The sequence below is a fragment of the Siniperca chuatsi genome, linkage group LG1 (genome assembly GCF_020085105.1).
Source record: "Siniperca chuatsi isolate FFG_IHB_CAS linkage group LG1, ASM2008510v1, whole genome shotgun sequence".
Lineage (NCBI taxonomy): Eukaryota > Metazoa > Chordata > Actinopteri > Centrarchiformes > Sinipercidae > Siniperca > Siniperca chuatsi.
This window is the reverse complement of record NC_058042.1, coordinates 20,615,750-20,633,067: the sequence shown is the minus strand read 5'-3', so window position 1 is coordinate 20,633,067 and position 17,318 is coordinate 20,615,750. Positions and strand designations below refer to the sequence as shown.

General features: G+C 41.5%; 1 protein-coding gene across 3 annotated transcripts in view; it reads left to right on the top strand.

Moving 5' to 3' along the window:
* Window positions 1–17,318, top strand: part of LOC122876003 (CUB and sushi domain-containing protein 1-like) — a 491,774-nt gene that overhangs the window by 397,586 nt on the left and 76,870 nt on the right. For all 3 annotated transcript variants that reach the window (XM_044195800.1, XM_044195789.1, XM_044195805.1), the window contains 7 exons: window positions 11,056–11,172; window positions 11,307–11,420; window positions 13,209–13,304; window positions 13,461–13,664; window positions 14,048–14,172; window positions 14,288–14,384; window positions 15,488–15,592. In XM_044195800.1, coding sequence (XP_044051735.1) covers window positions 11,056–11,172; window positions 11,307–11,420; window positions 13,209–13,304; window positions 13,461–13,664; window positions 14,048–14,172; window positions 14,288–14,384; window positions 15,488–15,592 — 858 coding nt within the window. The remainder of the gene's footprint in view (window positions 1–11,055; window positions 11,173–11,306; window positions 11,421–13,208; window positions 13,305–13,460; window positions 13,665–14,047; window positions 14,173–14,287; window positions 14,385–15,487; window positions 15,593–17,318) is intronic.

Genomic DNA, 17,318 nt, shown 5'->3' with positions numbered 1-17,318 from the left:
CTACAATGCACATGAGCGAGATTTATTTCTCTGCAATGGCATTAAGCACAACACATGAGCCCGCCAATAACTGTGCAATATGCAGAGCTTAACAAGATATTTAGGGCTGACGAACAGTAATGTTAACCGCGATAAACAGCAGGGCTATGGCTGCTGCTGCTATGTGCTGACACTCTGCCACGGACACACACGCCTCTCGTAGTAGAGCTGCCAGCGCAGCTACAACACAAGTACCCACACGATAACTCTTGCAAAGGGCCATAAATGTGCTTCCAGTGACTGTCAAAGCGCCATCAGACTCCCTGTCTTTCCTGCAGAGAAACGGAGAGTTTGACAGTAGATGCTCATAACTGGTTAGCGCCGACTACCAGCTCTACATCTATCCATGCTACACTGAGCAGTGGTCGGTCAGTCTACTATCAAACTCTGCCCTGACCCTCCATGTCACATGAGGCCACGCCTCCTACAGTCATTGCTCCCCCACTCCTCAGTTGTATTTTTAAAATATGCTGAGAGGGAGGGTTCTAGCAGAATTTGAAGGTGTAGTTACCCTTTAAGCATACATACATTAGATTCACAGTTCACAGCTGGCCATGTTCTCTGTGTGTCTGTGATCTTGCTTCCCTATAACATATTTGATAGGAACAGCTGAAGAGAGACAGGAAATGTGTGGGGGTGACATGCAGCAAATGACCGCAGGCTGGGTTTGTTCAAGTTCAAAGTTGTAAAAATGTGGGTGTTTTTGACTTCCTGTCAAAATATGTCTTATAGTCTATTAAACCATACGATTATTAAAACAGAAAGACATTTGTTGTGTAAAATATATTTGAATATTATTTTTATTCATAATCAATGTTTTTTCTAACACAATATAGCCTATCACATGAAAAAAAAATACATCAGGTCTGCATATGTCCCTCTTGCCCCCGAAAATAATGGATTAAGAAGCGACTTTCTCCTTATGAAAGTAACACCAGTGACTGTCCGACCAATGAGAATTTGGTCAGACAAGAGCATATCGACCAAACAATCGACCAACCGACCAGAAGGTGTCAGTACTGTACTGTTTTGGCAGTGGTCATTACCTGTACTTGCACCTCATCGCTCATGCTTGTTCAGGTACACCTTCAGGTGTGTGGCCTCTGGTTGATATAGGATTGAGGGTACAATGTTGCATTATTATTTACAGGCTATGAGTGGCAGAATGCTCTTCATCATATCCTATAAAGAGCGTATATAAAAAATAATTTTGTTTAAATTGATTTGGCTTCTAAAGTAAGTAGTGGTCTTCTTCTACATATTGACCATCCTCTCATTACATTGTACTGAGGTGCACTGACGGACAGACACACACACACACACACACACACACACACACAGTATATCCATAATTGGGAATTAGTTGTGCATATACATGGTGCATTAACTGATTTTACTTCATACTTAGTTCGCAAATTAGTTTTGTGGTAAGAGATACCAGGGGTCTTGTTCTATAATCTACATTCAGGGTCTGTATTGCATATACAATACTTTATATGGCAAAACCATTTTTTTGAGGTTTCATAGAAATTGTATTCTCTCTGTGTTTCACGATGTAAGGACCCAAAAGCAGAACACAGCGAGTTGGAGCACTGGATAGTAGTTTTAACAGTTTTTATTGTAAACAAGTACTGGTCACTGAGCACTCTTCCAGAGTGAGCGGGTCAGGTGTAGTTCCGCAGGGGACAGGAGAGCAGTCTGCTGACACAGTCCGTGGAGAACCGGTTGGGTCCGAGGGCGGAGGCGTTGAGCGGGGCTTCTGGATATGGCTTGTGTAGCGTGGTAGGTAGAATAGGAAAACAGCTGGCTCATGTAGCGTGGCAGGCAGAACAGGGAAGTAGCGTTGCAGAGATCAGAGAGCACATGGTATCTGCAATCACCGGCATGGAATGACAGAGACAGGCAGGGTTAGACGAGATATGACAACAACGAGTAACAATAAACTTAACTGGGTCGAGAAGAGAGCCATGGTGAAGGTGTTGTACGGGAGTACAGAGACGATCTGGCGCTGTTTGTGAGGTAGAGCCAGGTAGATTTACTGTGGAGACTGATTGGATGATGAACTTCAGGTATGCCGGTGATCCGCAGCAGGAGGGAAAACCAGGGAGTCCCGCCTAGGCCGGTACACACACACACACACACACACACACACACACATTCACACACACACACACAGCGACGAACAGAGGACTGACAAGGAACACAGGGAGAGGAGAGCACAGTAGAGTACACAAGGATAGGGAGAGAGATGTGGCTAACTATGACATGAATGGACTCTATTGGGTATATATAGTGCACGTTTGTGGTTATTTACATTGTGTTGAATCTACTCTGAAAAGTAGAAGTCACTATAACTGTTCTGTTTATGGCTCTCCTGGAAGAACTGTAACTCAACTTTAAAAGTTTAGGACATTTTGGAAATATTTTTCTGTACTCTCACTACCACCCCAAAGCCCTGCTGTGTGTGTGTGTGTGTGTGCATTTTTGTTTGAGAGGAAAAGTAAAATGAGATGCAGACAGTGAGAGGTAGGACTACAAAAGTGTTGTGTATGTGTGTGCTCTTGTGTATGTGTGTGGATGATCAAAGTGTATGGATGTGTGAGAGAAAGAGTCACATTTTTTGCATTTATTTGTGTGTGTGTGTGTGTGTGTGAGGGTGTGTCAGAGGGTGCGAGCCATCAACGCACATGTGTGTGAAGGCTTTTGATAAGGCTGACACCTGAGCCTAGAGCAACACCACTGGGGGATTGTGGGTAGATCAAGACAAAACCTCTAGACTTGAGGATTTTAATGCAGAAGAACAACAAGAATCAATCCAAAAAATATCAATCGATATCAGTGAGCGGCATCAGGAGGAGTGGAAAGGAAGATGGTGATTACTCTGATGCTTTAGGAAACAAGAAGAAAGTAGGAAGGGACAGGAGTGGGGAGGAGGAGGACGAGTGGGTGGGATTACATCAACTGTCTAGCAAAGGATTAGAAACCAAAGTTTTACTGTATTTTTCATTCTAGGCATGTAAATCGGTTCTACTGAGCAAGGCTTAGCCAAGAATACGGGCCCCGTCTTAATGTCCACACTCATGGTCTCATAGACTTTGACATGTGTTCCTGATAAGTCCACAAGGGCTCAAGGCTGTCCCACTGTGAAATCGGAAAGTGCTTGAGGGCTCTCTGGTGGGCTTTTTGAGCCCTTTATGCACAGTTTCTACAAGGCTGAAATGCTGAGGACTTTGCTTGAGGGAATTACACTCAAGGGGATGTCTGAAATCACCCCCCAAAAAAAATAAAACATTGAAGGAGTTGGAAAAATGTAAACAAGTTATGGAAGCCCATTTCCGCCAATGTGATAGGGGGGAAAAAATTCTGTAAGTCATTAAATGAGAAACATTCTCAAAATAATGACATAATATCTCAAAATATTGACTTACTATCTCAAATGTGTTAGCATCTCCAAATAATGGGAAACTTTCTTGAAATAAAGACTTACTTATCTCGAAATAATGACTTAGTATCTCAAAATAATGACTTAGTATTTCAAAATAATGAGAAGCTTTCTCAAAATAATGACTTAGTATTTTAAAAATAATGACAGTATCACAAACGAATGATTTAGTGTCATTATTTCGAGGTGTTAAGTCATTATTTTGAGATACTAAGTTATTATTTCGAGATAAATCATTATTTTGAGAGTTTCTCATTATTTTGAGATACTAAGTCATTATTTTGAGATACTAAGTCATTATTTCGAGAAAGTTTCTCATTGTAATGACTTACAGGATCTTTTTTTTTTCATCACATTGGCGGAAATGGGCTTCCATAACATATTCATAGCACCGATGATTGTTTCTATTTTTTTAATGTAATTACATCTTACTCCCATCTGAGTGGCCACAGACAGGCCTATGACCCAGGCAACATATTAATTCACAAAGTGCTGTCCTATTTTTCATACAGCATTTTCAACCTTTGCACCCTCCTGCTCTCACATTTTCACTGAGCACAGAGGTGATGATAATTAAAGTCTGTTAGGGATCACAGCTGATGACGTGGGTGGACATTGGGACTGCGCCATGGAGGTACACACACTAGCAACCAAAACAAGACAAGATGAGAAGAGTCCAGAAGAGGTGAGAAAACAAGCGCTAAGAATACACCATGAGTGTGTGCAGGGGGGTGATGTTGACAGATGTGCTTGTTACTGCTGTTTTCTACACACACACATTCACAGACACTTACACTGATTTCGTTGACCTCTGCTGGCCTAGCCTGCAGTATAAATGTGCACATGCCGACATACTGTTCGCACACAAGGTTTGTAACTCTCTTGGGGGTGCTAAAGATGGATCAAGCAACTGTTAGGTCTGTTTCTCGTGGGTCATGCAATGGTAGTAGGGATTAATAGGCTTTTTGAAATTGCAGTGCGCTGATACGGGAGATCCCACACTGTGCACTAGCTCAGCACCACATAAATTCATTCACTAAAGTTTTTATCCTGTTGGGTTTTTGTCAAGAGGAAGGAACTACTCTGAAGATGGTGCAGCAGAACTGCCATTTCAGTTATAAAAAAAACATGTGCCACTACATTATAACACTTTTCTAGGTTGTTCAAGTTTTTAATTTGATATATAGTTACCAAAAACTACGGTTGCATATTAGCTACTGCTCCATAGCACCACAATATGTGTTGGTTACAGGTAAATGTGTGTTTTTTTCTAAGCCATCCACAATCTGCCATCGGTCAATGAAAGGCATCACTTCTTTTTTGAAATATTTTTGATTAATTTCACATAAAAGATTATAAGGTAACAACTGTTTTTTTTAGATACACAGCTATTTGGTTGGACAATTCTTGCATGCACAAATAAACATGCACACACACACACGCACACAGATCAAAAGCACCATATTTTTACATTATATAACAAAGCCTTGGAGCCACAGGGGTCCAAGTGATATTTGGGGACAAGATGAATTTTCTGCTAAACTAAACAACTTTTGAGCCAAATGCAGCCAGTTGGATTTTTTGAAAAATACATAAGAAAAACAGATTAGAGTAGTTATAAGCGCACCAGCTTTGAGTGCAATGGGCAGTGCTCCCAGCAGCATGAAAAAAACTAAAATAAGAGGAGACACATGTTTAAAATTTGAATGCTTAATTTCAACATAATATGTCTAAATGATTGAAGCAACAATGCAGATGAAACTGTTTGGGCAGAAGTGTTGCTTCTTGCTGTATTGTTACCTTAGTTCTACAGTAGCTACAGTGTAGTCCACAAGTATTAGTACATTGACCTTTTTGTATTATTTTGACTTTGTATCCTGCAAACTGGATTAAAGTGAAAAAATGACAATGACGTTAAAGTGCTGACCTTCAGCTTTAAGGGTATTTAAGGGTGTTGACATCCATACTGGGTGAATAGCGTTGACCTTTTTATATGGTCCTATGAGTATATATATAGTATATATATATATATATATATATACTGTAGCATGATCATAACATACAGACAAGGGGCGACCGTGGCTTAGTGGTAGAGCGTGTCATACACCAATCGGAATGTTGGCGGTTCAAGTGTCCTTGGGCAAGACACTGAACCCAAAAATGCTCCCGAGGGCTGTGCCTTCGGTATGTGAATGTGTGTGAATGATTAGTTACTTTGATGAGCAGTTCTGTCATCGGTGTATGAATGTGTGTGAATGGGGTGAATGTGATATGTAGTTGAAGCTCTTTGAGTAGTCAGAAAGACTAGAAAGGCGCTATATAAGTACAGTCCATTTACAAGACAACCAAGGAGTATATTATGGCCAAACAGATGAATGTGCTTCTCTTGCCACTTTCAGTCACTCGACCTTAATCCAACTGATCATACTTTTCAGGAAACAAACAATAAGTGAAGCTGGCTGCAGTACAGGCCTGTCAGAGCATCACTAGGAAAGATTGTCCCCAGCCAGAAGTGTATTTATGTGTGTGTATGTGTGTGTCTCACGTTCTTATATCCCAGTGGAGACTTTAACCTGAATGCACACTAACCCATGGGGACTTGTGTCACCGTGGGGACAAAGATTGAGGTCCCCGTGGGTAGAGACTGCTTTTTGAGGGTTAAGACTTGGTTTTAGGGTTCAGGTTATAATTAGGTTAAGAGGTTAGGATAAGGGTTAAGGTTAGGCATTTAGTTGTGATGGTTAAGGTTAGGGTAAGGGGCTAGGGAAGGCGTTATGTCAATTACTGTCCCCCACGGGTATAGTGAAACAAATGTACGTGTCTGCTTGGGTCCAAGATGGCATCAACAATAAAACTCAATGGACCAAATTAATACATATACCTTCACAAAAGCAACACAAAGAATTTGCTTTTCTGCGTTATTATCTGGCAGTTCCGTTGGAATGAGCCAGGCAGGGAACAATGTTGGTTCCGATTGAAGAAAGTCCTTGCTGTGCAGTCTGTTTGTGCAGATGGAGGAACCGGTCGCTCTGTCTGAAGGTCGTTCTCCTCACAGTTAGCTCGGTGCTAACTTCCTAAAGTTAGCTAGCAGACTTTCTGTAGTTGCCGTTGGTGCTAACTATTGTTGCAGAAATCTTACATGGATCCTCGCATCGCTGCTATAAGAGAGAATTTTCATTTCTGTTGTGTGTCTGCTGTTAGCTGGCCACACACTGAGAGAGAGACACCCACTCACTTATTTATTTATTTCCACCTTTATTTATTCAGGAGAGTTTCACTGAGAGCCAAGCTCTCTTTTTCTGTGTGATCACACTCACACAGTTGCACACATTCACACCCGGAAGCTGCCCAATACAACCACAGTCTGATCTGTTGGCCACTGAGCAGCTAGGGGTTAAGGGCCTTACCAGTGATAGTAAGGAGGGAGAGGCAAGTGTTTCTCTTTCACTTTCTCCACCCAGATGCCAGTCTGGGGATCAAACAAAAAAGTACATATAATGATTTAATTTGAGTTTATTTTAACATGTTCAATAGATTTCCCCTAAAATTGAGGAACTAGATTTAGACATTTCTGCAATCCCTATAAAATTCATCCATGAATCTCTCTCAATTATAAGATGAATGTCAGCACTTAAACTTCATAGTCATTGTTTCATTTCAAGTTCAATATGCTGTACATGGTGTACACATTTGGAGTACGAAAATATGTCACTTTCCAAATTCACCAGCATCCATCCATTCTCTATATCCATTCATGCTATTCAGGGTTGTGAGGGGTTCCCAGCATGCACTAGGTGCTCCTCTTTGGTCTTCCTCTAGACCTCCTGCCTGGCAGCTCCAACCTCAGCATCCTTCTACCAATATATTCACAGTCTCTCCTCTGAACATGTCCAAACCACCTCAATCTGGCCTCTCTGACTTTATCTCCGAAACATCTAACATGAGCTGTCCCTCTGATGTACTCATTCCTGATCCTGTCCATCCTCGTCACTCCCAAAGAGAACCTCAACATCTTAAGCTCTGCTACCTCCAGCTCTGCCTCTTGTCTTTTCTTCAGTGCCACTGTCTCTAAGCTGTACAACATCGCTGGTCTCACCACCATCTTGAACACCTTTCCTTTCATTCTTGCTGATAGTCTTTTATCATACAACACACCTGACACTTTTCTCCACCCGTTCCAACTGCTTGCACTCGCCTCTTCACCTCTTTTCCACAGTCTCCATTGCTCTGAACCGTTGACCCTAAGTACTTAAAGTCCTGCACCTTCTTCACCTCTGCTCCCTGTAACCTCACCATTCCACCTGGGTCCCTCTCATTGACGCACATGTATTCTGTCTTACTGCGGCTAAGCTTCATTCCTCTGTTTTCCAGAGCAGACCTCCATCTCTCTAGATTTTCCTCCACCTGCTCCTTGCTCTCACTACAAATCACAATGTCATCTGCAAATATCATAGTCCATGGAGATTCCTGTCTAACCTCATCTGTCAGCCTGTCCATCACCAGAGCAAACAAGAAGGGGCTCAGATCCGATCCTTGATGCAAACCCACCTCCACCTTGAACCCCTCTGTCACACCTACAGCACACCTCACCACGGTCTTACAGCTCTTATACATGTCCTGCACCACTCTAACATACTTCTCTGCCACTCCAGACTTCCTCATACAATACCACAGCTCCTCTCTCCCTATGACCTTCTCTGTACTTCTCCATCAGCATCCTCAAAGCAAATACTGCATCTGTTGTACTCTTTCTTGGCATGAAACCATATTGCTGCTCACAAATGCTCACCTCTGCCCTTAGCCTAGCTTCCTCTACTCTTTCCCACAACTTCATTGTATGGCTCATCAGCTTTATTCCTCTGTAGTTGCCACAGCTCTGCACATCTCCCTTGTTCTTAAAAATTGGCACCAGTACACTTCTCCTCCATTCCTCGGGCATCATCTCACTCTCCAAGATCTTGTTAAACAAACTAGTCAGAAACTCTACTGCCACCTCTCCTAGACACTTCCATACCTCCACAGGTATGTCATTTGGACCAACTGCCTTTCCACTCTTCATCCTCTTCAATGTCCTCCTCACTTCACTCTTGCTAATCTTTGCTACTTCCTGCTCCACACCAGTCACTTCTTCTACTCTTCGTTCCCTTTCATTTTCCTCATTCATTAACTCTTCAAAGTACTCCTTCCATCTTCCCATCACACTCCTGGCACCTGTCAATACATTTCCATCTTTATCTTTAATCACCCTAACCTGCTGCACATCCTTCCCATCTCTATCTCTTTGTCTGGCCAACCTGTACAAATCCACCTCTCCCTCTTTAGTGTCCAACCTAGCATACAAGTCCTCATATGCTCTTTGTTTGGCCTTTGCCACCTCTACATTCACCTTACACCGCATCTCCCTGTACTCCTGTCTACTCTCTTCAGTCCTCTCAGTGTCCCACTTCTTCTTAGCTAACCTCTTTCTCTGTATACACTCCTGCACTTCCTCGTTCCACCACCAAGTCTCCTTGTCCGCTTTCCTCTTTCCAGATGACACACCGAGTACCCTCCTACCTGTCTCCCTGATCACAGAGTCTGTCTCAGCTCCTCCCTGAAAACTACACGACATTCTTGCTTTTTCAACTTCCACCACTTCGTCCTCTGCTCTGCCTTTGTCCTCTTTATCTTCCTCACCACCAGAGTCATTTTACACACAACCATCCTGTGTTGTCTGGCTACACTCTCCCCTACCACTACTTTACAGTCACTGGTCTCTTTCAGATTACAATGTCTACACAAGATGTAGTCCACCTGAGTGCTTCAAACCTCCGCTCTTATATGTCACCCTATGTTCCTGCCTCTTATGGAAGAAAGTGTTCACTACAGCCATTTCCATCCTCTTTGCAAAGTCTACCACCATCTGTCCTTCTGCATTCCTGTCCTGAAGACCAAACCTGCCCATCACATTCTTATCAACTCTGTTCCCTTCACCTACATGCCCATTGAAATCTGCACCAATCACCACTCTCTCACCTCTGGGGATGCTCTGCATCACTTCATCTAACTCACTCCAGAATTTCTCCTTCTCTTCTAACTCACATCCTACCTGTGGGGCATAACCACTCACAACATTGAACATCACCCCTTCAATTTCCAGCTTCAGACTCATCAACCTGTCTGATACTCTTTTCACCTCTAGAACATTCCTCTTTCAGGATAACTCCTACTCCGTTTCTCTTCCTATCTGACCCATGGTAGAACAACTTGAACCCTGCTCCTAAGCTTCTAGCTTTGCTACCTTTCCACCTGGTCTCCTGGACACACAGTATGTCCACCTTCCTTCTCTGCATCATGTCAATCAACTCTCTAGCCTTCCCTGTCATAGTCTCAACATTCAAAGTCCCTACTGTCAGTCCTACATTCTTAGCTTTCCTCTTCTCTCTCTGCCTACGAACACACCTTCCTCCTCTCCTTCTTCGTCTTTGACCAACAGTAGTCCAATTTCCACCGATACCCTGCAGGTCAACAGCACCGGTGGCAGTCGTTGTTAACCGGGCCCCGACCGATCCAGTATGGAAGTAATTTTCACGATTCGCATTTTTAATTTGGCATGTGTTTTACGTCAGATGCCCTTCCTGACACAACCCTCTTGGACTGGCACAAGAAGACACTGGCTTGTGCCCCCTTGCGGTTGCATTAAAAATAACAATTATCTGATTCTAATTATTAACAAATATTACCTAAAATAATTAGCTCAAATCAGTTTTCAACAATTAGGAACTGTTATGTGTCTGAAGTGCTCACTTTTATGACATCAACACCATGCCTAATTACAAGACAATGACAATGTTGACAATACCAACTAAAAGTTGCATATTAATGGCTTATTAAGATCTTAGTTGATATTAAAAGGAAAATAATTTGTATTGGATTGGTATTAGCAGATATTTTATGTTGTCCTTTCCGTATCGAGCCATCTCTTAAATGGTACAGCTAATGGCTCCTTAGAATCTTGAGTTTGAATTGAATGCTTGCTGTTATTAAATGTTGTGTTAATTTCCTGCTTTCTCTTTATTTCTCAAAAGCTTTCTCTTTGCCTGCTGAGGTTTCTATAGAATATATTGTAGGTTAATTAAATTCTCTCTCTTCCCATCGCAACCTTCTTTGAATAGATCTGCACAAAGTTGCACCTGCTCTTTAACAGAAAATAATTTTCCCACTCATGGCCCTTGCAAATTGTGTGAACATTATTAAGTGCAAGAGATCCACGCTTGCATCACCCTGCCATTTGCACAATCCTTCCCTAATTGCATATGCATAAAGAAGAGAGGGGCACCTTAGTAAACAGGCAGAGTGCCCTTCCAGACTGGTGAGTCTGTTTGATAGATTACATGCATGTCTTTAGGCACAGAATGTGTCTGAAGCAAGTTGCAAAAGGCTTTGTGAATGGAAAATACACACTAAGCAAAACACATAAGCAGTACCTAAAACATGGCTTATAAATGGCTTGAATGTGCTGAAGGTGTAATCATTTTATTTAAGAACTTTTAAGTGAAAAAAATAAGAAATTCCCTTTACCTATCTTTCTATAGCTCCATGCGGAGGACAATATGGTGGATCTGAAGGAGTTGTTTTGTCTCCAAACTATCCTCTAAACTACACTACAAGACAGACTTGCTCCTACTACATCACTGTGTCCCCACAGTTTGGTAAGTACATAAATGATCACACCATACATGCTTACACTGGATGTTGTAAATGAAACACCAACACAAATGCTAATTTATATCTTAATTTATTACTCTGACATTTTTTTGTCTTCTGGCCTGTTCATCTTCTTCAGTGGTGTTTGGTCAGTTTGCTGTTTTCCAGACAGCAATGAATGACTCAGTGGAGCTGTTTGATGGAGCCAATGAGAATGCTCGACTGCTCAGCTCCCTGGCTGGGTCACATTCAGGTGAGTTTCCTATTGGCCGATAGTAGTGTCAAACACAGCTGAAGGAATACTATTGGATCAGGCTGCCGTAAAAGAGACTGTTGTTTGATCACTTATTGTGACTTAGCATGACATTATATTTTTGAAAAGCTGCCATTTATATCTAATGTTTTAAAGTTTTTCCCTAGTTTTCCTTTTTTGTACTCCTGAGCACATCTTTGAACGAGGAAAATAATGAAATCGTCTGTAAGAAAGCAGCTCTTGGGGGCTGTAGAACACAGCACCAGTAGTCGTTATCGCAATTTATTTGACAGTGATGTATTTGGTGAAAATCCATTATGGGTTATCTTTACAAGAAGAAATCATCAGTGGAAAGCGTCTCACTGGGGCCATACAATATATACAGTAGCACTGATACTTCTTAACACAATCCTCCCTGGGTTTTTTATCTTCCAACTTTGAGTCATCCCAGCTTGGCAACATTTTAAGTCACTACACAGTAACACACTCAGCATGGATGGAGATTGAAAGATTAGGCAAAATTGATGTAGATGTAGTATGAAATATGAAGAAATATTGATTAACATAGTTCTTGGCAAAATATGCTCTCATTGTCTCAGAGTTTCGTGTTCCTCTGTTGTGCATAATGGCCAGGGGGCATGCTGCAGGGGAATCCCACTGGAATTGACATTTAGTTTCTTTCTATAGAAATCAGGGCTTTTAAAATATTTTCTCTGTAATGTTTATTCAGTTGCGTGCTTGTAGAATCATGAGTGGGAAAATGGAGCAGTTTAATAAAGGAGAAGACTGGAGCTGCCAGTAAAATTCTCTTTCCAATATTGGAATACAGCAGAGTTTGATAAAAACATCAATCAAAATAAATAAAACACAAACATATCTAGATAGATGATAGTTTGTGAGGGCTTTTCTATGCTCTTTTTGTACCTTCCTTCATTGAGTGTATCAGTGAGCTTATTTCAACATAATATTACTAGGAGGATGTGACAGTTTTTGTTTTGCTAAACGTAGCTGCACATTATGCAATTTTTTTCTTTCCAACTACTATCCATCTAAGTTAGTTCAAAGGAAAGAGGCCAGTTTATATAATGTAGAATGGGTGGCTTATTCCTTAAAGTTAATTTGGGTTTGAAATTCCCCTTTTGGCTAAACTGGCAGCAAAGAATGAAATACACCAGGCTTTACAAAATAATGTTAGCCGCATCATTACCCTATCACACGCACACGCATGCACATGCACACACACAGGCAAACAGCTTTGTAGCACATTGTTCCAGCTAACTGACTGATTATCCTGACACACAAACATATTAACACACATACACGCATACCAAACTCACACATACACACACATCTCAAAGCAGCTAATGATAGTTCTAAATGTCAGCCACACCAGACCATGTTTTTCTCATTTATCACTTTTACTTTGTTTGCTTGTGTATGTGTGTGCATATAAATCTCTGCGTGCATGCGCCTGTGAGTTGGTGTGTGTGTATGTGTGTGTGTGTTTGTTGCATTCTTATTATTGTGAGGACCACATTTTGCAACAAGGCGAAAATGAAGGAGAAACCCTACTAAGTGGTTATGGGTGTCTGTGGAACACACAGGTTGTGTATGTTTGTGTGTGCACATGTGTGTTCATATGGAACACATGTGCACATGTGTGTATGTTTGAAAAAAACAATTGCTGTGTGTTTTCAGGAGAGAATTTTAAGCTGTTTTTAGCATTAACATTAATTTTGAAATCATTATGTGTGTGTGTGTGTCTGTGTGTGTGATTGTTTGTCCCAGGAGAGACATTGCCATTGGCAACTTTCAATCAAATCATGCTGCGGTTCAATGCTAAGAGTGGGCAGTCAGCTAGAGGCTTTCACTTTGTCTACCAAGGTAACTCTGTTTGTCTCTCTGTCTCTCTCACATGCATGCACTTACACACAATAAGTTGCATTCAATTCAAGTTCAACATTAAAGTCTCTTTACTAACTATATAGTTTTTTCTCTCCTCCTTTTTCTCATATTATGTAAATACCATCATCATTGTAGCTGTGCCACGCACCAGTGACAGTCAGTGCAGTTCTGTGCCAGAGCCTCGGTACGGCAGGCGGATCGGTTCAGAGTTCTCAGCTGGTTCTGTGGTTCGGTTCGAGTGCAGTCCAGGGTATCTACTGAAAGGATCCAGTGCTATGCGGTGCCAGGCCGTGCCAGGTGCCCTCGCACAGTGGAATGCAACAACACCAACCTGTATAGGTAAGGCTAACTGACCCTGAAATGTATAGAGAATGTAACCAGCTAATATATGGAGCTCCAAAGTAAGAAATCAGTCCTTTCTGTGAATCATCCAGTACTGTAAGAGTTGGGATTTTGACATTAATTCTAACAAACTAAATGTATGCCTGCGTGAAATCTCTCTCCACTGAGAGCAAGCCTTTTGCAAACAGCTTCAACTGTCACTTCAGTTCAAACCATAAATAATGTTTGTTACAATATTTTCTCTCTCTGGTTCCCTGTAGTGTTAATTTGAACACTATATTGTCCCTGGATATGCAGAGCCATATTCCAACAACCTGTCCTGTCTGTTAGCTATTTAGTTAATAAACTCCAACAAAATTAATTTTTTGTCTTCATTCTAGTTCCCTGCAGTGGCAATTTGACTGAACGTCGCGGTACAATACTGTCTCCTGGTTATCCTGAACCCTACCCAAATAGTCTCAACTGTCTGTGGAGGATCCATGTCAGTGAAGGGGCTGGGATACAGGTACAGATATGTATACACTTATAAATAAATATATAATGTATAAACACTAACTATGGAAGATGCACATAAACTTGGAGGCTATTATGTTCATTTATATTCATTGTTTGCTATTTAGATCCAAGTGATGACGTTTGCCACTGAGCACAACTGGGACTCTCTGGAGATCTACGATGGAGGAGACATGACAGCTCCTAAATTAGGGTCATTTTCTGGTATGACAATATGCTCACACACACACACACACAAACACACAAACTCGTACACAGACTCCCATGCTCACAAACACTCAAGAAATCTATGATGGATGAGATATGACAGCTCCTAAACTATAGATACACACACACCCATAGATTGACAAACAAATACGCACACACACACACACACACACACACACACACACACACACACACACAGTATCTATGATGAATTAGATATGACAAGTCTTAAACTATAGATACACACACATACAGCATACACTGGAGATCTATGATGGATGGGTTGTAATACCAAAAAATATGATACATATCTTAAATAAATAATAAATGTTTTTTAAGACTTGAATTCTTCCGATTTCCTGGCAGTCAGTGAGAGGAAGAGAAGAAAGCAGGGAGGGAGGGAAAGAGTTTACTACGAGTGAAGGATGGAAGAAAAAGAGAGAGAAAGAGGGAGAGAAAGAAGACAGGGGGGGATAAAGAATGATCTAACCTTTTACTATTTCCCAGTGGAGTTTCCCCTGTGACCTGCCCCAAGCACATACCTGTCACACACCTATCACACATAAAACATGCCGCCCATAGGGCAACACACACACACACACACACACACACACACACACACACACACACACACACACACACACACACACACAAATGACTGTGCCCTTCTGAAGAAGGCACACCGGGGAGCTGCCCACTATAACCACAGTGATCTGACGTTGGCCACTGAGCAGCTTCACCAGGGCAGATGAGGGTTGCTTCACATAAGGACACTAAAATGCTAGCTGTCCGTGGAGGGCGAGGGGTCATTCACCTCTGCACATAATTTCCCAGCTGGTCTTGGGAAGACTTATTGTCAAAAATCTTGCTTGCTGAAAAAGCATCACCATATATTTTTAACTTGATTTCTTCCTGTATGCCAAGCGTTGTGTTACATAAACTTTGATGCTATTTTTTTATATAAGTTAATTTGTATTTATCATCTGGTAAACATTTACCTGTAAAACACTATTGTTATAACCAGTTTGTGTATGCCAGAAATTCTGAATTGGACAAGAAAAACTCATCGACTGGTTCTGTTGTATGTTTATCTCTTACAGGAACCACTGCTCCCGCCCTCCTCAACTCAACGTCCAATCAGCTCCTTCTGCACTTTCAGAGTGACATCAGTGTGGTGGCAGCAGGTTTTCACCTAGAATACAAGAGTGAGAGAAAACTTTTAACATAGATAGATAGATAGATAGATAGATAGATAGATAGATAGATAGATAGATAGATAGATAGATAGATAGATAGATAGATAGATAGATAGATAGATAGATTAAATGATATGATAGATTGATTGGTATAAAAAGACTATACTGCTGAGGTAAAACAACTAAGGAGAGAATACTGGGTGCCTTCTCAACAGAAACCACAAATACACACAAACCCATAGACACACACACATACACTTGAGCACACACACACATCGTTGCAGCCAAAATTTCGACAAATAACAAGAGTCAGTGACCTGAACTGGTACTGCCTGAAGGCATACACACATACTGAGACCCACATTGGAGCACACACACAGAACACACACCTAAAGGGACGTAAACAGAAACACATAGACTCAGACACATACATACACAAGTGCTTTTGCTTGTGTAATACAAGTCCAAAAAAGGCACATACACACAAAAATGAACACAGACAAAGGTATAGACATGGATATTAACATCATGCATTTACACACATACACACTTGTCAGGCCATGGTTGTGCTTTTCAGTCCTTTGTGGTTGTTTTAGCTTAGAATCATTTCTAGATCGATGAACATGTCCCCTTTTTTGAGTATGTGTGAGAGTATTAGTGTGTGTTTGCACATGCTTTTCTGTGGGAGTGTTTCATGTTCTTATATCCCGGTGGGGACTTTAACCTTAATGCACACTAACCCATGGGGACTTGTGTCACTTTGGGGGCAAAAATTGAGGTCCCCCTGGGTAGAGACTGCTTTTTTAGGGTTAAGACTTGCTTTTAGGGTTAAGGTTACTATTAGGTTAGGGTTAGGGTAAGGGTTAAGGTTAGGCATTTAGTTGTGATGGTTAAGGTTAGGGTAAGGGGCTAGGGAAAGCATTATGTCAATTACTGTCCCTCATGGGGATAGTGAAACAAATGTACGTGTGTGTGTGTAGGTGAGTGCACACATTTGTGGTCTGTATTTTTGTTGGCTCAATGTGTCAACATGCCATCACCGGTATTACCGAATGTGCCAGATCCATACGTGACACTGGGTCCCTTCCTGTACAGTATCATAAATGCTCCTCAGATAAAAATGGCACTCGGTGTGGGTCAAGCCACTCTTCTATTTTATGTTTTAGCATTTATTTAGCACAGGCCTGCAACACATATATTATTAAGTTGAGAGCTGTGCAGGTGGTAGTCTTTTTTGTTTTGTCTTGACCCAACCTGACCCAAGTCAGGCTGGGTCTAAATCTTATTCAGTCTAATCAGGTCATATAGGTCTTGGGCTTGTGCGCCACAATGTGAAATACCTAAGTGGATCCTGAGTATTTGATATCAGCACTGATTACATGGTGAATCATAATCATACGAGGACAACAATGGAGACTGTGAAATGCAGGAAAAACGACATGTGTGGCACATTTTTTTGAGTACAGCTGCCTGTTAATTTGTGGCGCATCATGCTGCTGCCACCGTTGGTGTTCCCTCTCGCTATTTGGGTCTGTTTGGATCAGGTCTGACTGTATTTGCGTGCTTTTTCAGATTGGTCTCTCTTTTTTTGTAAAAGCTGTAGTCTGGAACTTTTGTCTTCCCATTCTGGCAGTGAGAGTAATTACACAAACACCGTTGACGTGTGCGTACAGTAAGCTCGCCCCAGGCTCGTGTGAAATAGTTACAAAAATACAGAGAAATTTCCCCAGTTCCA